Genomic DNA, 25,503 nt, shown 5'->3' with positions numbered 1-25,503 from the left:
ACCTCTGATAACCATAAGTCTGATCTTTTTTATTTTGTGAGTTTGGTCTTTTTGTTTGTGACTTTTAGATTCCACAGATAAATGAAGTCATAAGTATTTGTCCTTCTCTCTTATTTCACTTAGTATAATGCCTTCAAGGTGTGTATCTGCTGTTGCAAATGTAGGATTTCCACATTTTTTATGGCTGAATAATAGTCCATTGCATGTATATACCACAGCTTCTTTATCCGTTCATGCACTGAGGGACACTTAGGGTGTTTCCATGTCTTGGCTGTTGTAAATAATGCTGCTGTGAACAAGAGGGCACAGATACCTTTCTGAGATAGTGTTTTTGATTCATTTGGATGTATTCCCAGAAGTGGAATTCCTGGATCATATGGTAGTTTTATTTTTAATTTTTTTTAGGATCTTACATCTTTTTCATAGTGGCTGTAGCACTTCACAGTTTCACCAACAGTGCACAAGGGTTCCCTTTTCTCCACATGCAGACCAACATTTGTTACCTTTTTGATTATGGCATGAGGTGATATTTCATTATGGTTTTAATTAACATTCTTCCCATGACAGGTGATGCTGAGTGTCTTTCCATGTTCCTGTGTTGCCCTTTCGTGTATCTTCTTTGGAGAAATGTCTGTTCAGGTCTTCTGCCAATTTTTTATTTGGGTTATTTGTTTTTTTGCTGTTGAGTTGTAGGAGTTTTTTTTATATATTATGAATATTAACCCATTATCAGATCTATGGCTTCCATACGTTTTTTCCTATTCTATAGGTTGTCTTTTCACTTAATTAATGGTGTCTCTACAGATTTTTTTTTTTTATTTTAAATTTTTTAATTTATTTGACAGACCAAGAGAGCACAAGCAGGGGGAGTAGCAAAGGGAAAGGGAGAAGCAGGCTCCCCACCAAGCATGGAGCCCAACATGGGGCTCGATCCCAGGACTCTGGGATCATGACTTGAGCCGAAGGCAGATGCTTAACTGACTGAGCCACCCGGGCGTCCCTCATTTTTAGTTTCATGTAGTTCTACTTGTCTCTTTTTTAGTTTTGCTTGTACTTTGAGTGTCACATCCAAAAAAAATCAGTATTATGACCCATGTCACAGAGCTTTTATTCCTGTATTTTCTTCTAGGAGTTTCATGGTTTGAAAGTCTTTAATCTATTTTGAGTTCATTTTTGTGAATGGTATAAGATAGAGGATAATTTCATTCTTTTATAGGTGAATATCCAGTTATTCCAGCACTATTCCATCAGGAATTTCCCTGGCTCCCTTGTCAAATATTAATTGGCATAATTAGTTGAATTGTGCTTGGGTTTATTTCCAGGCTTTCAGTTCTGTTCCACTGGTCTGTTTGTTTTTATGCTAGTGCCATACTGGTTTGATGACTTAAACTTTATAGTATAGCATGAAAATAGGAAGTGTGATGTTCCCAGCTTTATTCTTTTTTCCTCTGGATTTTTTTTGACTGTTCAGTCCTCTGCATTTCTGCATAAATTTTAGGAGTGTTTTTTTCTACTTTTATAAAAAATTTCCATTGGAATCTTCATAAGGATTGCATTGAATCTATAGATGGCTTTTGGTGGTAATTAACATTTTAACAACATTAATTCTTTGAATTTATGAGCACAGGGTACCTTTCCATTTATTTTGTCTTTGATTTCTTTCATCAACATCTTGTAGTTTTCAGAGTAGAGATCTTTTACCCCCTTAGTTAAATTTATTCCTATTTTATTGTTTTTGATGCTGTTGTAAATGGGACAGATTTATTTCATTTTCAGAAAATCATTGTAAGTGTATAGAAGCACTAATTTTTGTATTTTAATTTTGTATTGTGCAACTTTACTGAATTCATTCGTTAGCTCTTTTGGTTGAGAGCTTTTGTTTTTCTGATACTAAGATTGAGAGGTGGTTTCAGGTGCTGTCAGCTTGATTCATTTGTTATAAAATTTCCTTTTTTTTTCTTTTTTGGCAAAGACAGGTTTTGTTTATTGGACTTGGCTTTGACATGACTGACACACTCTGCATACACTAGTACAAACTGATCTTACACAGTTCTTAACAGCAGTTTTTATCAGATAAAAGCTGGAAGAGCTTTGCGGTGAATGCTTATACAGGCCCGTCACCTGAATCCTACAGTTCACATTCGACTGCGTTCGCTTTATCATATACATGTTACGCACCCTTCTCTCCGCCTGTCACATCTTTTTTTAGTGTATCTCAAACTGACTCACCTTCAGACACTTCAGTGTTTACATTATTAGTGAGATGTAATTAGAGATTTACATGTACATTTTTGGTTTTTGGTAAAATTTAGGTTCATGTTTAAATATACTTAGATACCTGAAGTGTATCATTCAGTGACTTTTGACTAGTACAGTTAGGTAACTCAGACCCTTCAAGATCTAAAACATTACTCATACCCCCAGAAAGTTCACTTCTGCTCCTTCCCAGTCAGTCCTATCCACCACCCTGTCTCACCCCACAAGACAACTACTGAAATGATTTTCTTCACTATAGATTTTTGCTTGTTCTGAATGTTATGTAAATGTAATCAGACAGTATGTACTCTTCTGTGACAGGCTATGACTCAGCAGAATGTTTTGGGGATTTAACCTTGTTGCTTCCCATTAGTTTTTCATTTAAAGGTTTGAGCCGTCAGTGATCATTATTTGTACACGAGGTATAAAATAGTGGTATTCTGTCTTTTTTTAAAAACCTGATAACACTTAAAACTTTCTTTCATCAGCTGTTGGTTACCCTGAGGTACATAGTTCATTATAGAGAAGCAAAATGGTATTAATGTTTTCCCTTTCTAACTTCATTCATTAGTCTTTAACAGCTCTGACAGCTTCCTTCCTTTCTGCTATGACACGGTTTTCCAGATTCATCTTAGTATATATATGTCCTGCCCCACCTAGATTCAACCATTTCCCAAGTAGCCATGGTTCCATTTAGTAGGAAATACTGTTCAGAGACTACAGTCTGGGTGCTAGGGGAGCTTACTGCCACTGGGTTGTTTCTAGGCTTTTTACAGCAGAAACAGCTAGGAAAGGTTTTAAGGTAAAAGACATCATGCACTAATAATGATATTCCCAGTTTAAAATCTGGACCACCTGTTCTTAATTAATTTCATCCATCTAACATCTTCATCTTTCTTTGCTGAAAACCTTCTTCTCCAACAGCACCAATGTAATAATTCATTTGCTTTATCTCATAGTAAACACAACAGCTGCAGAATAGCAGTGCCAGTATCAGCACCAACAATACAAATACGAAAAAGAATTTTAAGATTGTTTTTCTTCCACTAAAGATATAGTTAAATTACTGTTTTAAAGCTACTTGAAGGGGCAGCTGGGTGGCTCAGTCAGGTAAGTGTCTGGCTTCAGCTCAGGTCATGATCCTGGGGTCCTGGGATCGAGCTCCGAATTGAGCTCTGAATCGGGCTTCCTGCTTAGCAAGGAGCCCACCTCTCCTTCTCCCGCTCCCGCGATTCTGCTCTCTCTCTCTCTCTCTCTCAAGTAAATGAATAAAATCTTAAAAATAAAGACATGTAAAATAGTTTTCTATGTGTTACAGCACCGGCTCAATACAAGAGTTTATATGTTTCATTTTGCTTTTGATTTTTAGGAATTTTTTAATTGAGATATGATGTGATATACAATATCCTGTTTGTTTCAGGTATACATCATAATAGTTCAGTTTTCTTGTGTGTGTGTGTGTCTTTTTAATTGACACATAATTTAAATATAAGCGAGTAGTCTTATCACTTGAAACTTTTTTGGTGATAGAAATCAAAGTGTTTGCCTGGGGTTGACAGATACTCTTAACCCTGTCCTCCTATTACCTCCTAGCATATTGTGCTTAGAAAAATCATATTGTGCTTAAAGGAGGACATTGCAGGTACGGTAAGGATTCTGTTTCAGGAATGGAAAGAAATAGTAGTTAAGATCACAGGAAATAGATGATTTTTAGAGAAGTGTCATTGGGGTTAGAGCATAGTATTCTAAATGTAATGTTCTTGGGGTAAAAATTTGAAAATAATAGGTTTTAAGTTACAGATCAAACTCAGTTTTAAAGGAAAGCATGATAGGTTTTAAGAAGTTTTATTTTAAGCTGTAACAATCTGGGTCTCATCAAGTAACCTTTTTCAGTCTTAATTTTTTAAAATCTGTTTTTAATGACCGATTCTTCCATTTTCGTATTTAGGGCAACAGAGAAGTTTGCTGATTGTAAAACAAAACGTGACACCCCCACCTCATGCACTGTTGATTATTCTCCTGTGTATTTTGTCAACATTGAAGTCTGGGTAGAAGCAGAGAACGTCCTTGGGAAGGTTACATCAGATCATATAAATTTTGATCCTGTAGATAAAGGTAGTTATAAACTTGAATTTGAGAATTTATTAGGATATATACAGTGGCTTATTAAGTTTTTAGATTTTAATTAATATAGAAACAAGCACTTATTATTTTAGTGATTTTTACAAGCTTGATAATTTTATCAACATTAAAAATAATCTGGAAAAATCTTAATAATCGAACTATACTACAGTGGTTTTCACTTTGAATGTTGTCTGCTAGTATTTATGCAATTATCAAACATTTTACAACATAGCAATTATAGTATACGTGTTTGGTTTTTATTGTCTTTTTCTTTATATATACCGTAAATGTTTGTCTTTTGATAACTGAACCTAAAAAGATAAGCATATAAAAACTTGACAAAACTAAAATTTCTTTAGAAATCTTTTCTCTTCATTATAATAGTATGACATCTCATTGTTCTTAAAAAAAATTAGTTCATTTGGTAAGAATAAATAAATATTGTGAAATAAAATGCTAGTAGTATGTTTGAGTTTGTATAAGAAGTTGTAAAAATAAACCATGATAAACATTTGGATTTATTTTATTCTTCAGTGAAGCCCAATCCGCCACATAATTTATCTGTAAGCAACTCAGAGGAACTGTCCAGTATCTTAAAATTGACGTGGATCAACTCAAGTATTCAGGGTTTTATAAGACTGAAATATAACATTCAATATAGGACCAGAGATGCCTCAATTTGGAACCAGGTAAATTGCAAGTTACTGTTTAAGCAAATAGTCTTGCAGCCCTCTAACCTAAAAGTCTCAATGTCCTAGGTTGTGGTTATATGAAATATTTTGCTTGACACCTCTTCTTAATCTATATTTCATGCAGGGGCAAACAGGAAGACATTAAGGTAGAAAATACAGTTTTGCTGAGTACAGTAGCTTTTAAGTGAAGTATGGAAGTGATACCAAGCGATAAGGAATAGTATTTTTGATGGGAGGTGAAAGGAACACAAAAAAATAAGCAAATTAAGTGGGGGAGTATATGAAGAGATTATTTGGCTGAGGTAGAGCAGACATTGGTAAACTAAATCTGCAGGCCAATTTTAGCCCGCCATCTGTCTTTATAAATAAAGTTTTATTGGAACACAGCCACACTTGTTTTTTTTTTAAATATTGTCTTTGGCTATTTTGTGCTGCAGTGGACAAGTTGAGTAGTTGGAACAGACACCGTCTGGCCCGCAGCCTAAAATACTTACTATCTAGCCCTTTTTAGAAAGCATGTCGACGACTTAGCAGAGGAAGGAGTTGTTGGGGAACTTACAAGACTGAAAAGGAGCAGAACAGTGTACCCAAAGATGATGCTGTCACCAAAAGAAGTACTTGGAACTTTTAAAAAAACAATCACCATAGCTTTGCGCTCCCCATAATGTTCTGTTTTATACCTTCATTTGTCACTAACACTATGCTTTTGCTTTCTCATGTTGCAGTAATGGGCTCATAAGGGGTTTGAGCCCATGATCTTAATCTGCTCTCCATTCCACTTACCTGAACCGCTGCTCAAAATAAAATTAGAAAAAACAACAAATGAAAATGGATTAATGCTTCATGTTGTGCAGGGAGGGATACATATCTGAACTTCAAAATATTTTTTGATATCATAGAATCTTAATTCATTTTCTCTCCTTCTTCCGGTGGACATGCCCATGTCTCTCAGCCCAAGTTAACCCTATCTGACCCTCTTCTCCCAGTTTCTGGTACCTCTTCTCATCCCTTTTGGCCTAAAGGTAATAACAGCTATAAGCCCTGGAGTAATGATGACTATCTAAGGTTTCCCTACACTTTCCCATATTTCCTTTTATAAAGCCTTGTTGAATTAAATTCTAACTGAAGTATACCATCTTTTTCCTGTTGAGACACTAAGTGTTATAGGCCCAAGGGGAAAAAAAAAAAAAGATTAATAATAGATGTTTCCATACTTCCCAAATCTATTAACTTCACTGGCTTGACTGCTTTTTGATTTAACTCAAGCTCTGGAGAGAGAGAAATGCAAATCAAAAAGCAGTCTAAGTTAGTGAAGTTAATAGATGTAGTCTTGTTTCATTAAATCGGTATCTAAAATCTTAGGGAATTTAGGACAGTTACAATAAATACCACTGGGTTTTTTTATTGGTTTATGTGCTTTGATTTCAGATTCCTCCTGAAGATACAGCATCCACCCGATCTTCATTCACTGTCCAGGACCTTAAACCTTTTACAGAATATGTGTTTAGGATTCGTTGTATGAAGGAAGATGGTAAAGGATTCTGGAGTGACTGGAGTGAAGAAGCAAGCGGTATCACATATGAAGATAGTGAGTAATTAAGATATAAGAGGAAGTAGAGGTTTTGGAATTATGGCTATGAGTTGTGTTTGGTTTTAATAACATAGACCTCATTGCTTCTTATTCTGTGACCATCTTATTCAGACTTGTATTTTACACTTTTATTCTCTTTAAGGACATCAGGATAAAATGTGCATTATTGATAGTATAAATTGATTTCCTAATAAAGACAATTATCATGGAATGACCATGAGAAAACCAGTGACCTAACAGTTAAGTCCAGAACATTTTATTAAAGGGCAGTGGTTCATTCTATTCTAAATAGAGAATCATATCCTAGCTCATTAAAATCATACTAACAAAATATACCATAGTCCCCCTCACTGTCAGAAATATGTTTGTACTATTATTTGTTTCTACCAGCACTTAATAAACCCCTGTTAAAGAATCCTGGAGTTTTGGTTTGTTTTCATTTTCCTTTTTTTCTCCCACGGTCATAAAGGGCATATAGCACAGAATCTAAAAGTCATAAAAGGGTATTTAAGGTGCGAGGTAAGATTCCCTACCCTAAGCAGTTAACATCAGTAATTTCTTTTGTAGCAGTCAAGAAATAGTCCTGTGGCATACAGATTTTTCTTTTGAACAGTTTTCTTTCATACTTTAGCCTTCAGGTATCAATGGCAACAACTCTGGCTTTAAAACTTCCCGTACCACGTCTGCCCCTTCACTTCCAGCTGCACTAGACGTTGAGATAGTGAAGCGAGAGTATCAAAGGCAGAAAAGTAAACTACCTTTCTCCACTAAGAATTTTCTCTTATTCTCATAAATGACATGAAAGAAAGCAGTTCTCTATTGCTAGCTGGGGGGGGGGGGGGGGTCCTCAACTGGATTTCTTTGTCTTGGCCAGGAATTATTAAACTGGGATCCTTGGGGCCTTGAAAGCTGGGGGGTCAGTTGTAGAGGGGAAACAAGGGGAGGGTGGTTCCTGAACTACTGTAAAGTGTGGGCAAGATACGATGGTTAGTGCCTGTGTGCATTTTCTGGGGAGGTGGTACATAACCTTTGTCAAAGAGATACCTGGAAAATTACGAATCGTTATATTAAGCATTTCTTCAACTTGGTGAATGATTCCTCCTGGTTCTTTTTATGTTAGGACGTCTTTCTGGCCTGTAACATTTTCATTATAGTTTCTTGGTCTTTGTTTTGTATACTCGTGTATGTGCATCTTTTTGAACCCCCTGTACCGGCAGCCGTGTTCTCAGCCTTGCCTCTTTTCTCTGTTTTGTCCTCCATAATTACCTCTTTATAATCATCCTTTATTCTGGTGAACCATACCTTAAAATTGCACTTAAAAATTTTTGAAAAACCAGTTGATTCTATAGGAATTATTACCATTTGATACCGGATTTTGTAAAGTGGATTTTCATTTTTCACATTGTTGGTGATCAAGACAACACTGTGAATTCATTTTTATTATATCCTACTAACAGTCATCCTAACATAAGGTAATAAACTTAGCCCGCATTTACTCCATTTCTTTTGTTTTGTATTCTTATATATATACCTTTAGGAATTTTAAGTATATACTTAAATACAATTTTTCAGTGTGATTTTTAGCAGTAAGAAATGGTGATCCATCTTTTGTTATACCTTAGGATATGTTTGTAGCTTTACAATTTAAAGATTAGAAAAGTATTCCAATATAATCTAAATTATCAAGCTATCTATCATCCTGACTAAAGGAAGACCCAGGCATAGCATGCTAGGGTGGGGAAAATGATAGTTTAAACAGTGACTGAAGGGCAGGAATATTAAGAAGAAAGTAAGAGAATAATTCAGGATTATATTTTATTGTTAAAAACTTTTAAAGAGTTTATGTCATTTCTCTAGGACCATCCAAGGCACCAAGTTTCTGGTATAAGATAGAGCCATCCCATACTCATGGCTATAGAGCTGTGCAACTCATATGGAAGGTAAAAAAAAAAAAATTGCATGTTTATATTCTTTTATCATTTACATAATTTTGTATGGCATTATAAGTGTAGTTTTTTAACTTAAATTTTTACTCATCTTAATATCAGGAAAACATTTGATAAATAGAAACACAAAGCTTTGCATATACTACATAAAAGGGTCATAAACTGTAGGTTGTATCTCATAAATACTTCACAATTCTATGAAAAGTTCTATGAGAAGGATCTTGTCTGTCATTGAACTTTCCTGAGTGCCTCAAAGAAAATAATTATGAAAGGTGTTGAGTAATCAAAATGTATGCCAGTAATAGGAAATACAAAATTATTGTCAACTCCATAGTCTCCAAGCATATCATACTAAAAAAAAAAAAATGCTCAGGCATACAATATAATTAAGGGCCAGACAGCCACAGTGCAGGTACGATACAGGACTAAAAGCTCCTGAAATAGTGCTACTTTCCCTCCTAGTCAAAGTCATGGGTTTACTCTTCATTTACTATGTAGTAGTTTTGTTTATGGTAGTGAATTGTAAATGAGGTTGCCGGTACCTTTCAGTTAAACATTTAGAGGTTTGACATAACAGAATTTGTGAACATGGAGAATACTGATGAACTTTTTAAAAATTATTTTATTATAGACATTGCCTCCTTTTGAAGCCAATGGAAGAATTTTGGATTATGAAGTGACACTTACAAGATGGAAATCACGTTTACAGAATTACACAGTTAATGACACAAAATGGACAGTAAACATCACGAATGATCGTTATATAGCAACTCTCACAGCAAGAAATCTCGTTGGCAAGTCAGATGCAGCTGTTTTAACTATCCCTGCTTATGACTTTCAAGGTTTGTGTCTGTGAGATGGAGTCGACTTACGGATGGGAAAAGGTGGTTCCTAACGTAGAAGGTATTCTGAGGCATAGTACATAATTTTATTCTAAGTCAACAACCAAATAATTTGTTCCTGTATTATGTGGCTCACTTAAACTTTGAAGTAAACTACTTAATTCATTTCAGCCTTTTCTGATTACTTAACCTGGTTTTTAAAATACTCTTTTAAGGCTCTGGGAACCATATATGAATATGACTTAAATACATTGTTCATTGTTTCAAAGAAGAAAAAAATGCCATTTACATATAGAAAACATTTGAAGAATTTTGAGAAAGGAAGAATTCTAGTTTCAAAATTAATTGTCTATATGTAAATTATAATAAAGTGCCTTTATTCATGGAAATACATATTAATATATTGCAAAAACTGGTAGCAAGGTTACATGGTTATAGAAATGTAAAATATGAAAATTTTGAATTTTTTAATGTTCATTTGTCATATCAGTATTCAAACTTTGTGTTAAAGCTACTCGGCCTGTAACGGATCTTAAAGCATTTCCCAAAGATAATATGCTTTGGGTAGAATGGACTGCTCCAAATGAATCTGTGAACAGATACGTACTTGAGTGGTGTGTGTTATCAGATAAATCGCCCTGTGTCCCAGACTGGCAGCAGGAAGCTGGCTCTGTACACCGCACCTATTTAAGAGGTACGCCTGGCTAGAAAAAACTTAAGTCTTGTCTAACTCTTCAGATTTTTCTTTTACATATTTTCTTGTGCTTTACAGATGTTGTGGTCTCCTGAAAAGAATTCCAGTTTATCAGTTACTGCTTACATCTAGTTTGCCGGATGTGTGACTCTCACCAAGTCACATCTAACCCGTGCAGGGTCTGTTTATGGACAAAGTGGGGTTAATGGTATCTTTTCGAACACTTCAAAACTGTAAAGAGAAATACAAGATAATATGACCTCTGCTTGTAATTAGTTGCGTTTTTTTTCTGTGCCTCATTTAACTCCCTCATCCTGCAATGAGAAAGTATTTTCCTGTAGCATCTGAATGACTTGTTAAACTCTTAAAGCTGTTGAATAGGGGAAGCAGAATTAGAACTCGGATTTCCTTACGTCTTTTAACTGGAAGTTGTAATGGACAGAAAGTAATGATGTAGAGTTCCGAACGGTGGATTACCCTGTGTGTTAAGGTACAGCTTACTGTGTGGCTTTAAAGTGATAAAACGGCTTTAAAGAGAAAACACCAGCTTGTATGTGGGTTTTGTTTTTTTTTTTTAAGTAAAGAAGGCTAACCATTAGAATTCAGCTATGAATAATATGATGAATTAGAGAAAAGCTGTAAACAAGAACATATGTGCCGTAAAGTTTGTGAGTTTTATTTACAAAATAAGCTAATTGGGCCTCCTTAACCTCTTATCTAATAAAAAATTTCCATAAATTTGTTTGTTTAGTTTATCAGCCTTATCAGAGGCAAGGTGGAGCTAGAGAGAAGACGCACGTTGGTAGTAAATGGACAATAGAAATGTTTTTAAGAAAGCATAGCCTAATCTCCAGAGACCTTTATGTTGCACAGGGAGCCCCAGTAGCTCATAGCTCTAATAACATCATTGTATTACAGCGGAATATAACACTTAATTCATCTTCTTGATAATATTGAGTCATCAAGAAAAAGTAAAATTACTCTGTTTAAGAAAGCAAAGGAGCATATATAACTTTATGAGTAATAGTTAAGGAAATAAAAGTTCTTACTGAATGTATAAACTTCAGTATAACGATACCTTATTTTCTGATGTGGACAGATAAAATTCTACATAAAAAGAAAGACTTAAAGATTTTACTATTGTGTATTAAAGGAATAGATTACTTTGTTAATTTGAAGAGATTATAAATGAGGTATTCAAGATAACTTCATTTTAAAAGTTTTGTTACTTTTTGGGGGAATAGTGCTAATTCTTCTTTTTCCCAGTTACCTGACAAACCACGGCCATTTCCCTAGCTCTTATCAGTGGGTCTTTAGGCAGTTCTCTGAGAATTAGTTAAGATGTACTCAACACTGTCAAACTATAAGACGAAGGATAATTTGAAATGAATGTTTTATAAGTCCTGGATATAAATATAATAATTACTTATACTGACAATATATTTTTTATTTCTACCATATTGGCAAAAAATAAGCTTTTCCCTTTCATAAATAGATTTACTATATTAAGCTTGAATCCAGTACACAAAGAGCAATGCCTACTTTAAAAGCTGCAGTTTTAAAAGAAAAGTTCAAGAACCATGAAATTATAATGTAAAAATAAATAATGGAATTAGACTCTTTTGGGGGGAAAATTGCTTACTCTCCTATTCTTTCTTTAGGGAACCTAGCAGAGAGCAAATGTTACTTGATAACAGTTACTCCAATATATGCTGATGGACCAGGAAGCCCGGAGTCTATAAAAGCATACCTTAAACAAGCCCGTAAGTCCAAACTCATTTTCTTTGAAATATGTTGAGCTTTCTATTAACAAAGACATTTTATCTTTTTTAAATAGTGGTATGTCTTACAATATTCAAATATAATAATTAAATTTTGGTAAATTCTAGTAATATACTGAATTGTAATGATTTTCGGTTATCAAATACTTTTATTCTCTTCTAGCACCTTCCAAAGGACCTACTGTTCGGACAAAAAAAGTGGGGAAAAATGAAGCTGTCTTAGAGTGGGACCAACTTCCTGTTGATGTTCAGAATGGATTTATCCGAAATTATACTATATTTTATAGAACCATCATTGGAAATGAAACCGGTAATAAAACTATCAGTTATTAAGAATTACTGGTTTTTTTCTTAAGCTTTTAAATATTAAGTCTCACTTTCTTAAGTTACACATCTTTAAGTAGAGTATATTATCATCAGGAAAGAGACACCTGAGAATATGCCTTACGGTTGCTTTCATGGTCCTATTAAAGAACTACTGTGTTGTGCTTATGGGAGAAGAATATTAAGTCAGAGATATGAAAGTTGTTTTCTGAAAAATAATTTTTTTTCCTTTTTAATACTTTTGCAATGTCAAATAAAAGCCAAATCAAGCAGAACATTGAGCAGTTGAATAAACCACACTTACTGATTTCTTCTAGCCGTGAATGTGGATTCTTCGCACACAGAATATACATTGTCCTCTCTGACCAGTGACACTTTGTACATGGTACGAATGGCAGCATACACAGACGAAGGTGGAAAGGACGGCCCGGAATTCACTTTCACCACACCAAAGTTTGGTAAGAAATAATGATGTTTGCTCTTTTCTTCTCTTTTTTTCATTCTAAAATTTAATTAGCCTAAAAATGGACTTCGTTAATAAGCTAAAGTTTTGTTGAAAATGCATCTTTGGATTCATAGAAATGAATTTTTCATAAATTACAGTTTTTGTATTTATCCGATTTTGGTTTCTTTAAACTATCAGAACTCACCTCTTATTTCGTTAACTGCTTCTCACTGATTTCATCTGTACTCTGTAAATGCCAAAAGAATTTGTGTATCTTTCTAAATAGGTTCATATTTTCACTAGCAAAGTCGAGTATGCTCTCTTTCTTCCTTCTCTTATTCCTTCTTTTTATAGGCAGGTTGCTGGAAAGATGAGTCCATCCTTGCAGGCTCTATATCCATTCTTCCAGCTCAGTCTTTGAGTTGCTGAAACCAGGCCTCCAGCCCACCACTCCACTGAAATCTCCCTGATGTCACTCAGGGAAGTCCTCTTAGTTATGATCACCAAGGCATGCTTTTTAGTCTTTTTTCTGTACTTCTCAGCATTTTACTCTGTTGGCTTCTCCATCCTTGAAACTGCCTCTTCCCTTGGTTCTTCTAAACGTCTTTTTGTAACAGCACTCTCCTGCGTCTTCTCCCTCTCTGGTACTTCCTTCTTGGCCTCCTTTTCACTCTTCTTTTTAAGAACGGTTTGTATTTTCCAGAACTGTATTCTCAGCCCTCTTTTATTATCTACCTATTCACACTCCCTGTCCATGACTTCAGCCATCCTCTCTCTCCTTCCCAAATACATTTCTCTTTTCCCTGACACAACCGTCCAAGTCTTTGCCAAAACCAGAAATTTAGATAAGGTAGTAATTTCTTCCTACCTTTTTTGCTTACATAAGCCAAGTATAAAGTCGTCTTGATCATGCCTTCTACTTACTGCTGTTGCATGCCCTTTGATAATCTCTTTCCTTGACCCTAAGCTTCTCATGATTTTCTCCATCTTTCTCTGTCTTTTCCAAATGTGTAGCCCTACGTTAGCTCCTCACCTTCTCTAGTTTTGGCTGTTCCTTTAGCCTCCCTAACACAGACTGAAGCTGCTGCATTCTTTCTTGTTCCTACTACATTTTGAATCAGTATAGAAATTACCTTATTTTATTATCCCAAGTACCAACACAATGATGGAGGAAAACGAATGAATAACTACATAAAATAGATAAAAAAAAAAGATCCTGAGCTTTGTTGTGATAGCCAGTAATGAGCATAGTTTCTGGAATAAGATTTGTGGTGACATGTTAATCAAATATGTAGCAAGTAGTAATTGAAATTGATCTTTAAAAAATAGCCTTTTAAAATATTATCCTGATTACGAAAGTAACGTTCTGTAGAGAAGAAAAATCACTCCTAATCCCTCATCTAGAATAATCTCTTAATACTAGAAGGATATACAAATATGTTATCTATGCATACATTTTTTCCCAAAAATTAGAGCATACTTGTTAGGATTTACTTCATCATCTGCTTTTTTCACTGATCAATGTATTGTTTTGTCGAACCATTGTGGCTTCTTAATATAGCATGGGCCTTGCTCCCAAAGGACCTTACAGTGTATTTGAAGAAAGACAGCATAAGTAAAGTAATTGAATGGAAAGGCCTTTGGGCCATGAAGGCAGTAAATAGAGTAGGAATTTAAAGATAATTAGTAGGGGGGAGTTTCACCTTCAAAGAAGATTTTATAAAGGAGGTAGTACTTAAGCGTCAAGGTTAGGATGTGAATAAGGAGAAAGAAGAGGGCATCTTAGGACAGAATGAGTGAAGGCCCAAGACATAAAAACATAGTGAGTTTAGCTGCAGTAAAGGTTCTGCCTGAATCTGATTTGATATATACATGAAGCCTGAGCATACAAGAGTTAGTATTTGCCAATGTACAGTTTATTCTGAGCACTGATCTGACTTATTGATTTGTGTTAGGCTTCATAGAAAATAAAGTTACTTACAAAGGTCTATGTGTGGTGCTGAGATCAGTCTAAGTGAATAGTATATGATTGCACTACTACTTTTGTAAAGTTTTCCCATAAAAGACTAATTAGAAGGCGACTGGAGGAGTTAAGCAGAAACAACCATAAGGTTAATCATTAAGAAATAACTATCCAGGGGCACCTGGGTGGCTCAGTCGTTAAGCGTCTGCCTTCGGCTCAGGGCGTGATCCCGGCGTTCTGGGCTCGAGCCCTACATCAGGCTCCTCTGCTGGGAGCCTGCTTCTTCCTCTCCCTCTCCCCCTGCTTGTCTGTCTCTCACTGGCTGTCTCTCTCACTGGCTGTCTCTGTGTCAAATAAATAAATAAAATCTTTTAAAAAAAGTAATAACTATCCAATTAGTGATTCATTTGATTAAGTAAACCCTCTTTTAAATGCTGCTTAGGGATCGTCTGCTATTTAGAAATCTTACGCTTAACTGATTTTTAGGTGATACTATTCCTACTACTGCCTGGCTCAGTCGGTTAAGTGTCTGCCTTCCACTCAGGTCTGGGTTCGAGCCCTGCCTGCTCCCTGCTCAGCGGGAAATCTGCTTCTCTCTCTCCCTCTGCTTCTCCCCACAGCTCATGCTCTCACCTCTCTCTCTCTCAACTAATTAAATAAGATTTAAAAAAAAATTCTTATAAATCCTTAGCCATTTATCAGATATGCCATCTTTTTTTTTTTTTTTTTTTTTTAAGATTTATTTGAGAGAGCACACAACCGGGGGTTCGGGGGAGGGATGCAGAGAGAGGGAGAGGGAATCTCCAACAGACTCCTTGCTGAGTGCAGAGCCTGACTTAGGGCTCAATCCCACCGCCCTGAGATCATGACCTGAGCCAAAATCAAGAGTTGAACACTTAACCAACTGAGCCACCCAGGTGCCCCGACGCCATCTTCTTGAAAATAAATAGCTACTAAAAATTTTTCCTGAACCTTTTATTTTTAAATCCTTATAGAGGATCACATTTGTAGTTCAATTATTAGGATTGTTCTACAACTTTTCCCCTTCTCCCCAATACTCACAGATCCCAAAGATAAGCTTTTGTTAGGCTTCTGCTGAGGGTAGATGATAAATGTAATAAATGGTTGGGTTTGGGAGCTCCAGCTTACTGGGTAGATTATCTGTCCAATAAAATGAACTTAGTCATTTTATTCCCTTAACCAACATATAGTTTATGCTTACCCTGTGGCCAGGTTACTGTGTAAGGTATAAAGGGCTAGGATATCATTTACCAAGAAAAGGGAGGGGAGAGAAAACAGCCTTTAAGTTTGAAAAGGTGATGAAAACAGGATGGTATTTCATCTTTTCAACAATCCTCTGGCTGGGAAGTTTTATTATTTGTGTCAAAATATGCATTGACCATTATTTTCCTTCTTACCTCTTCTGTTTTTAGCTCAAGGAGAAATTGAAGCCATAGTTGTGCCTGTTTGCTTAGCGTTCCTATTGACAACCCTTTTGGGAGTATTGTTCTGCTTTAATAAGCGAGACCTGTAAGTACCCCTATTTTTATTTCTGCAGTTTTTCCCCTGGATTTATGCCCTATTCTCTCCCTCAACCTCTGGCCCCAAGTAATTACTGATTTGCTTTCTGTGACTGTAGTTTTTTCTTTCCTAGGATTTTGTAAGTCTTTTTATATTAGGTCTTTCATTTCACATGTTTTTGAGACTTACTGGTGCATATACTCCTATTTTTCTCCTATTTATTGAAAAGTATTCTACAGTATAGATTTATCAAAATTTGTTCATACATCTGTTAGGGAAATTCAGGTTGTTTCTTTGAATTGGAGCTGTTGTGAATAATATGGCCGTGACCATTCACCTACAGATCTTTGCGTGGGCATGTTATCATTTATCTCGTGTAAATACCTGGTAGTGGGATTGCTGGGTCAGATAGTAAATGCATATTTAAGTTTATGAGAAACCGTCAGACGACTTTTTCAAAATGGTTATACCATCTTGTATTCTCCCCAGCTCTGTGAGCCTTCCAGTTCCATATTAGCAACAGTTTTTAATTTTAGCCACTTCCTTATCAGCGTGTAATGCTATTTCATTGTAGTTTTATTTCCATTTCCCTAGTAAGTAGTAATGATCTTTTCATGTGCCATTTCTATATATTCTTTTGTGATACATTTTCTGAAATCTTTTGCCCATTTTTACATTGGGTTGTTTGCCTTAATATTGAACTGTAAGATTTCTTTATATATTCTGATTACAAAATTATTCTCAAATGTGTTTTGGAAAGTCTGGTCTTGCGGCTTTGCCTTCTCATTTTCTTCACTGTAACTTTAGAAAAACAAAGTTTTTAATTTTGATGAAGTCCATTTTTTCAGTTTTTTTGTGATTGTGTTTTATGTAGGAAATGTTTGCCTGTCAGTGTCACAAATATGTTCTCCTTTGTTTTCCTCTAGAACTTTAATCATTGTAGCCATAGGTCTGTGATCTATTCAGAATTTCTGTGCATGGTATGAGGTTAGGGTCAAGGTTTTTTTTTTTCCATAGATACCTAGTTAGTTGTTTCAGCGTTATTTAATGAAAATACTTTTCCCCCATATCTTTGCCAACATCAGTTATCCATTAAGTCTGGATTTATTTACAGACTCTGAATTCTGTTCCATTGATCTATATGTCTGTTCATCCTAATACCATACTGTCTTAATTTTTACTGTTTTGAGAGCAGTTAGAATTCTTCTAATATCTTATTTTTCAAAATTTTGGTTAGAATCTTTGATAAACTGATACTAATATTTATATGAAAAGGAAATTTCCTTTTAAAAAATCTGGTACATTGTTGATTGAGATTTTATTGGATCTGTAGGTCAGTTTAGGGAAAAATTGCAATCTAAACATGAGTTCACATTTTCATAAGCTACATGTCTTTCAGTTCAGGGATATGTTAATATCTCTTACAGGTTTTAATTTTCTTTTGCAGTGTGTTGTTTCCAGTGGATAGGCCTTACACATCTTACGTTAAATTTATTCCTAAATATTTTTTATACAATGTAAATGGCATTTTCAGAAATTTTTCTTTTCTAATTGTTCATTGCTAGAAATAGAAATGCAATTAATTTTTTATTAAAAAAATACACTGTCCTTGTATACTAAGACCTGGATAGATTCATCTACTCTAATACCTTTTTGGATTTCTTAGCATTTTCGCTGCTCACCAGTAAGGATGAGTTATTTTTTCTTACACTGCTTAAGTGAAACTTTGCATTATCACCAGTTTTAAGGGAGAAAGCATTCAGTCTTTTATCATTACATGTGATGTTCGTTTTAAGTTGAGGAAGTTCTCATATATTTCTGTTTTGCTGAGAGTTTTAGTCATGACTGGGTGTTGAATTTTGTCAAATGCTTTTTTGGCATCTGTGGATGATCATACAATTTTTCTCTTTCCTTCATACATGGTGAATTTTATTCATCGTTTTTCTTTCACACATTAAACCATCCTTGCATTTCTCAGACTTTTCTGGATTCAGTGTGTTTATTTTTGCATTTATGTTTGTTTCATGAGTGGCACTGTTTTTTGTTTTTTTTTTTTTTTTTGGTAGTGTCTTCACTACTTTTGAAATTAGGGTAATAGTGATTACCTCATCAAATGAACGGGGACACGTTACCTTCTCTGTTTTCTGGGAGAGTTTACATAGGATTCATATTATTTCTCTTTAAGTGTTTGCTAGAATTTACCATTTGAGATTTTCTTGTGGGAAGAATGTTAATTTACAGATTTTCTTTTCAGTCGATTTCGAGGAATTCATCCATTGGTTGCTCTTTTTGTTTAGGTTGTTAACTTTATTGCTTTTTATATTACACCCAGATTTTATAGTTGTTTCCACAGGAGAGTCTGTCTGTCAGGATCTTATTACTCATTTTTATTTGAACTTATTCTCAAGATATCTCACTTCCTGTATACTATGCACACTTAGGGATCTCTGACTTTGGGCTAGGAACTATATTAAGGTAAATACTCTTGTGAAAAATCAAATTTATCATGTTTTTTCTGGTAGCTATGTGAGAACTTATTATGTAGTTTTAGTTGGAAATTGAACATTTTTGTTTTTTTGTTGGGAAGTGTGTACTATAAGGTTTAGTGACTTGGCTCAACTTTTTAATTGGTTTTTATTGCAGAATTTTATTTTTTAAACAGCTTTTCATTATGACTAGATTAAGCTCATGTTTAGAATTAAGGACTATTTGTTGTTTATTACATGTGGTTTTACAGACATTATATTTCTTTCCTCTCCAGAATTAAAAAACATATCTGGCCTAATGTTCCAGATCCTTCAAAGAGTCTTATTGCCCAGTGGTCACCTCATACACCCCCTAGGGTAAGATACAGTGTTTCCTACTTGTTTATACACAGACATGTTAGGGTACATTTATAGAGTTGAACCAAATGAGCCCAAATTGAAAAGTAAATGATAATAAAGTATTATCACAACATATTCTGATATTCCTTATTCTATTCAGTACACATAAATACTGCTCTGTGGTAACTGTGTTGTAAGGCAAGCATTTTATATAGGATATTAAAATTCAACAGTATACCAGTTTAATACTGTTGAAATGATTTCTAGAAACCTAGACCAAAATTCTTTGAACCTCCTTAAAGGTGAAATGACTAAACTTTATATTACCCTCTAATAATCTTTGATTTTATGTTAAAATACAGGACATATTTTAATCTTACCTTCTTGAGTTTTTCTATCCTGGTAATCCTAGGCTCCATAGTCTAGTAATGAAATACTCTTTATATACCAGTAGCTTATCAAAATTGAATGACAGTATTGATTTGGACTTCTGGCAAAATACAGTCTGATTCATGCTTCTCAGAACCATTTCCACAATATCTGCAGTTCAGCTAGTTGACAGGGCTTAGTGATACAGATTATCTCTGCACCCTGGGAATTACTGAGAAGTTTCAGACATGCATTTCTCTGTGGTTTTAACTAGAATTTGCCATCTGTGTTTCAGAGTTTCTGAATGAACATAATGCTGTAGGTAATACATTTTTTCTTTCTTTCTTAGCATAATTTTAATTCAAAAGATCAAATGTATTCAGATGGCAATTTCACTGATGTAAGTGTTGTGGAAATAGAAGCAGCAAATGACAAAAAGCCTTTTCCAGAAGATCTGAAATCACTGGACCTGTTCAAGAAGGAGAAGGTTAGCACTGAAGGACACAGCAGTGGTATTGGAGGGTCTTCCTGCATGTCCTCCTCCAGGCCCAGCATTTCGAGCAGCGATGAAAATGAGTGTGCACAGAACACTTCGGGCGCCGTCCAGTACTCCACGGTGGTGCACAGTGGCTACAGACACCAGGTCCCGGCAGTCCAAGTCTTCTCAAGATCCGAGTCCACCCAGCCTTTGTTAGATTCTGAGGAGCGGCCGGAAGATCTACAGCTGTTAGATAACACAGAGAGCAGTGTCGGCAATTTCCCCAGGCAACAGTATTTCAAACAAAACTGCAGTCAGCGTGAAACCAGCCCAGATAGTTCACATTTTGAAAGGTCAAAGCAAGTTTCATCAGTCAATGAAGAAGAGTTTGTGAGACTCAAACAGCAGATTTCAGGTATCTCACAGCCCTATGGATCCGGGCAAATGAAAATGTTTCAGGAAATTTCTGTAGCAGATGCTTTTGGCCCACGTACTGAGGGACAGGTAGAGAGACTTGAAACAGTGGGGATGGAGGCTGCAGTTGATGAAGGAATGCCCAAGAGTTACCTCCCGCAGACTGTCCGACGCGGTGGCTACATGCCTCAGTGAAGACTGGTTCCTGTACGATTTCAGCAGCGCCTGTAAACTAAAGCTAATTTTATCTGTTATTTCAGATAAAAATAATCTTCACTCACTGAAGATAAGCATTTGCCCTTCAGGACAAGAAACTGTCCTCCCCCATGGGCTATTTCCCTTCCAGAGTATCTGGGATTCTACTTTGAAGCACTACATAAACTGACTTCATCCTCTGAATGGCTGAATGATTTTGTGCTGTTTCAGGATGTTTGCACTGAAGAAAAACAGAAAGCTTGTCTGAAATTTATAAAGTAAAACTTAACTTTGGTAGCTAGAAAACAGGGTATTTAAATAATAAGCAGTGATATACTTAGTACAGCTATACTGCTGTCACCAAATAAAGTGGCCGAGATAGAGTTAAGATAAAAAAATTGGACGAGTGAGATCTAGGCTCTGCTTCAGCTGACAGCGTTGAGAGAGCTGCAGGTGGCCTAATTACATAAACCCAGTTTTTGTTGTCTGACCAAAACCAACCAAAAAAATACTGGGCTTAATATTGCCAACAGGAAGTAGTAGACATTCTCTTCCATTGGTAATGATGCTGCCAATTCCAGTCTGAATTTTGCAAATTAAAAAATTTTTGAATCATAAGTAATCTAAGATTTTCAAAATTTGCTTTCTTGTTATTCACAAATTCAGCAGAGTGCCCATTTAAGAAGTTAAGAGCTAGGTTAACATAGTTTGGCATTCATTCCATTTTAAAAATTCTTCGCCATTTATAAAGACTTAAATTATTAACATCTTTCTATATAAACATTATTGACCCTTTTTGTTAAAATACTAGAGAATTTGGTTGATGAAGCACTTTATACAATGTTAAATTAAAACACATTTTAAGGTGAAGATACATGTTTTGTTTTTATTTTTAAGTAGGCCAAGATTCAAAGGTTTTTATTGCTAGTGTTTGAAGCAAACTAAGAGGACATGGGCACTGCTTAGCAAAATACACCACCATCCAGAAGCATACGTGTCGATGTTAGTAAATGTCACAGCGCATCCCCTGTTGTAAAGGCACCTAATGAAGGGATATTATTTTAATATCTGCCAGTCCCGAGGTAGATGGGACTGACTGAGTTCTACATTGTGATTTAGAGAGATTTTAAACTTCTCCTTGCAAGTTTTGTTCTTCCCAGAGAGAAGCAAGCTAGGGCTCCAATGTTCACTTAACCCCACTTTCACATTTTTGTCATACCCTGTCCATCACATCTGACAAGGAGGCAGGGCTAAAGACAGAATAAGAAGTATGAAGAAATTTTCATAAATCATTAGTGATTGACTAGTGCTATAAGGTACATTTGCAGAAAGTATGTTTTGGTTTTCTGTCATATTTAAGTCACCAAAACCAGGCCAATTTCAAAAACTTTGTAGAGGTTATTCAAGAATAAAAGGCTAAGAAAAGTTGCTACCCATTGACAGTTGAAATCTAATTCTACTCCTTACTCTCTCAGAATATTGTTCATGTTAGACCTGTTCATTAGACGTTACCCTTTGTATTCTTGCCTACTGCGTTTAGAGCCCTCTCACGCCCGGTCTTTGAGAGGCAGGGTAGAAGCACCATGAGATTGGCGAATGACAGGATGAGAAGTACATGAGGAAGACTGGGCACAGAGAAGCCAAATAGGGAGGGAGGGACCCCAAAGTCACACTACAGGATAAAGGCACCACCGCCACTTAAGCCTGATTCAAAGTAGGATTACATTTATCTTGCTAAGAATCTGTCAAGAAATTTCTATCGGTTTACTTTTTCATTTCCTTCAAGTAAGTAGTCACGTTATTTGTAAAAATGGTCAGCTCTACCCTTCCTCAAGATAAACAGCAGTGGTAGGAAGAATTCTAGTGTGAATTTGTCCTTGAGGGCAAGGGGGCAGTTATAAAATGTACACTCATAATCTAAGGGAATGAGAATGAAGTCATTGAAGAAAAAACACCATATAAGCAAATCTGTTGAAACAGGTATAGAACATGGTGCCCTGAGTGCCCCCCCACCCATGCCGGGTGCAAGAGCACTTGAGACATACTAAACGGCTAGTCCTGAACCAATAATCCACTCAGGAAACAGCCTTAGATTGGATTACTAAAAAGTGATGCACATCTTTGCCCAGCAAGAGAAAAAGCATTCTTGAAACTTGCTTAAAGTACAAAATTACTTTCCCAAGGCATGTCGTAGGATAATTTGTGGGGTTTTCTCCTTCAGGTTTTTAAGATAATTTGTTTTGAGGCATGTAAGCTGTATTTTACGTAGGCAGAGAAACAAATCCGGTTTATATGAAAATTAGTCTATAAGTTAGTGGATGTGGTCCTCACTAAATCTTGAGTATCCAGAAATTTCCTTTAATGCTGGCAAAGCCTCTCTATGGACAAAACTAATGCACTGCTTCTGATGCACTGGGCCTCATACAGGAGTAAAAAGCAGGCATGTGTGCCACAGGTGTTGCCGTTGCAGTTTGTTACTGGTGTGCCGGGTACCCTACCCGCATCCCTTACAAAGGCATGATACCAAGCGACTATGGGAAAACTCCCAGACTTAAAACCCATTAAAATCTAAAAAAAAAAAAAAAATTTTTTTTTAAACCCGGATCAGTCAGCACTCAGGAGCATACCCAACATGTAAGTAGAAGCAGGGGAAAAAGCAAAACCATTCACACATTCTGCGTTCACATCAGATCTCTACCTAGCTGTTCATTTAATTTCGTCCCTACACGTGAAGTTAACTAATCTTCCTAGCCTACTGTGAAATTCAAGTTTCATGAAGAAGTGTATTTGTAAAACATAAGCTCATCCTTTAGAACATCTTAAATAGTTTCATAAGAGAAATGAGTTTTTAAAATGTCTTTTCTGTCCACAGGGTTAACTGGTTAAAAACATGACAAATAATGTAGAAGATAATCATATATAATTCTCTGAAATTTGTTAACTAGCATGTTCATTGACCAAGTATAAATCAAGGAGGAGAGCTCTTCCTCTGTTCTGTTATATTCTACATCTTTGTCCTATGTCTGGTTTTAAGAAGAAATTTTTAAACCATATACTTCTGTTACTTTGTTGAAATGGATGTCAATGTGTAATAAGCTATATAAATTTTTTTTAATTGTTAAAAGTTACTGGGATAGCTTTCTGTTGCAGGTCGTGTTCAGTTCTATTGCCTAAGTAAGATTGCTTTTAAAAATTCATTGCACTTTTCTATATATTGAGAATATGAAGCCATCAAATGGCAAGCTGTTTATATTTAACGTAAAATTGGTCATTGTCGGGGCGCCTGGCCGGCGCAGGTGGAAGAGCATGCGACTCTCGATCTCAGGGTCATGGGCTCAAGCCCCACATTGGGTGTAGATATTACTAAAAATAAATTTTTAAAAATAAAATAAATTTGGTCATTCTTATGGATTTCAAAGATGGTATAAACTAGCAACTTACAGCCTAATTCTTTCAAATGGTCTTTTGACGCAGTTCCTTTTCAGAATACTTAAAAACGGAATTCAGATAGAAGTCAAAACAAACTTTCCAGAGCCAAATGTACTATCTTTTCAGTTAACCTTTGTCACGTGCTACTAGTATGCACTAATTAGCGTGCTATTCTAGTATACATTGCATTAAAGAGAGAAGGCAGGCAACTTGGTGTGACCTCTACTGTTGTCTGTTTTTTCCTAAATTTTTAAGAGCTTTTTGCAGTCAGCAGCTCCTTCAAGTGGATTAGTTTAACTTCATTACCCAGTGCTTTACCATTGATTATGATGAAAATGCATTGAAAACCAATGGAGATAGCTCGTCTAGATCTTTTATCCCTTAAAGACAACCTTTGTCTGAATGGTAACTACATGTTTTCAAATGCTGTAACATGAATACCAAAATGTGATGTCAAAGGGATATTTTAAAGGCAGATATTTGAAAACTCTTTAGTCTTAATGTTTATTGAGTATACTCTAAACAAGTGTGCAATTCGCTAGTACTACAATACAGTGATTAGCATTAGGCGTGTATCCTCTTTATATCCTCGCTATGTACCTTTTACTTGTAAGTGCAATCCTTTGAAGTTCACTTGCTAATTTACCCCCACCTAGTCTACTTCATGTAGAAGGCTTGTCTAGAGAGTATTGTATTTTTACCTCTGTAGTGAACTGCATGTGCTAATTGTTACCATAGCTATCGGTCTTATGTTAACATAACTCTAAACGTTACTGTAAACGTTCTTATGTATCAGCTCTAATATTTCAAGTAAATTTAAGAAATAAATTCTTGGTTAAATTTTTTCCGTGTGTGATCACTAGTGTGACGTCACTACATTTAATGTTTGAGGTAACAGTATTTGTCACTACGGCTGTTGAGTCACTACTAGATGCTTTTAGAGGGTTCTGTGGCTTTTAAAATGTCCATTTAGCATAACGGAATAGGTTTTAGAAGAAAATCGATATATTATCTTGGTCTTAATAACAGAATGGACTGAGAGATTGTAAATCTGGAAAACCGGTAAATTAATTTACAAGATGAGTTCTGGAATCCCAGCACCACACCACCTCCCAGTGGATTTTTTTTTTCTTTTGAGGCGCCAAGAGACCAGCCAAGTACAGAGGTACTGCGCCATCTAGTGGCTGGTCTGTAGCCACAATGCTCAAGTCTTACGAACAGAGGCATGAAGCCAACTGATAAAAAGCATCCCACTGCTCCCCTAAGATTACTTAGTAGTCTGTGAAACGAAGTCACCAATTCCACTTGGAAGAAAATGCTGAACTATTAGATTTTCATGTCTTCACATTTTTATTTTATCTAAAATATGCAGGGAATCAAATCCATAAACCAAGTTAACTTCATCCCTGCATGTATGTACTACAGGTTACAAAAATAATCTCCGGGCTTTGGGCTAAGTGTTCCTTTGTTTAAAATCCTTCATTTGGCTCTAACAGATTCAGCCAGACTTCATTGTGGTACCTCTTGTGTCATCCTAATTTATATTAAGCAATACAGCCTGCTTCCAGAAAGATTACAGAGTTTTGTTTCCCTAACTCAGGGGCAGAGAAACAA

The 25,503-nt window shown here is 35.7% G+C and overlaps 1 protein-coding gene across 3 annotated transcripts in view; it reads left to right on the top strand.

Moving 5' to 3' along the window:
• Window positions 1-24,733, top strand: part of IL6ST (interleukin 6 cytokine family signal transducer) — a 50,221-nt gene extending 25,488 nt beyond the window's left edge. For 2 of the 3 annotated variants that reach the window (XM_026498945.4, XM_044384182.3), the window contains 12 exons: window positions 4,205-4,371; window positions 4,915-5,069; window positions 6,501-6,660; window positions 8,521-8,603; window positions 9,241-9,451; window positions 9,963-10,145; window positions 11,807-11,908; window positions 12,090-12,236; window positions 12,568-12,708; window positions 16,092-16,188; window positions 18,941-19,022; window positions 19,723-24,733. In XM_026498945.4, coding sequence (XP_026354730.3) covers window positions 4,205-4,371; window positions 4,915-5,069; window positions 6,501-6,660; window positions 8,521-8,603; window positions 9,241-9,451; window positions 9,963-10,145; window positions 11,807-11,908; window positions 12,090-12,236; window positions 12,568-12,708; window positions 16,092-16,188; window positions 18,941-19,022; window positions 19,723-20,460 — 2,266 coding nt within the window. In that variant the 3' untranslated portion in view covers window positions 20,461-24,733. Of the gene's footprint in view, window positions 1-4,204; window positions 4,372-4,914; window positions 5,070-6,500; window positions 6,661-7,053; window positions 7,070-7,602; window positions 7,612-8,502; window positions 8,604-9,240; window positions 9,452-9,962; window positions 10,146-11,806; window positions 11,909-12,089; window positions 12,237-12,567; window positions 12,709-16,091; window positions 16,189-18,940; window positions 19,023-19,722 lie in introns of those variants that run through there. The other variant, XM_026498948.4, reaches the window with a different exon arrangement.
• The last annotated feature ends 770 nt before the right edge of the window (window positions 24,734-25,503 follow it).

Source organism: Ursus arctos, unplaced genomic scaffold (assembly GCF_023065955.2).
Source record: "Ursus arctos isolate Adak ecotype North America unplaced genomic scaffold, UrsArc2.0 scaffold_5, whole genome shotgun sequence".
NCBI lineage: Eukaryota > Metazoa > Chordata > Mammalia > Carnivora > Ursidae > Ursus > Ursus arctos.
The sequence above is the reverse complement of the archived record's forward strand: the minus strand, read 5'-3'. Positions and strand labels throughout refer to the sequence as shown.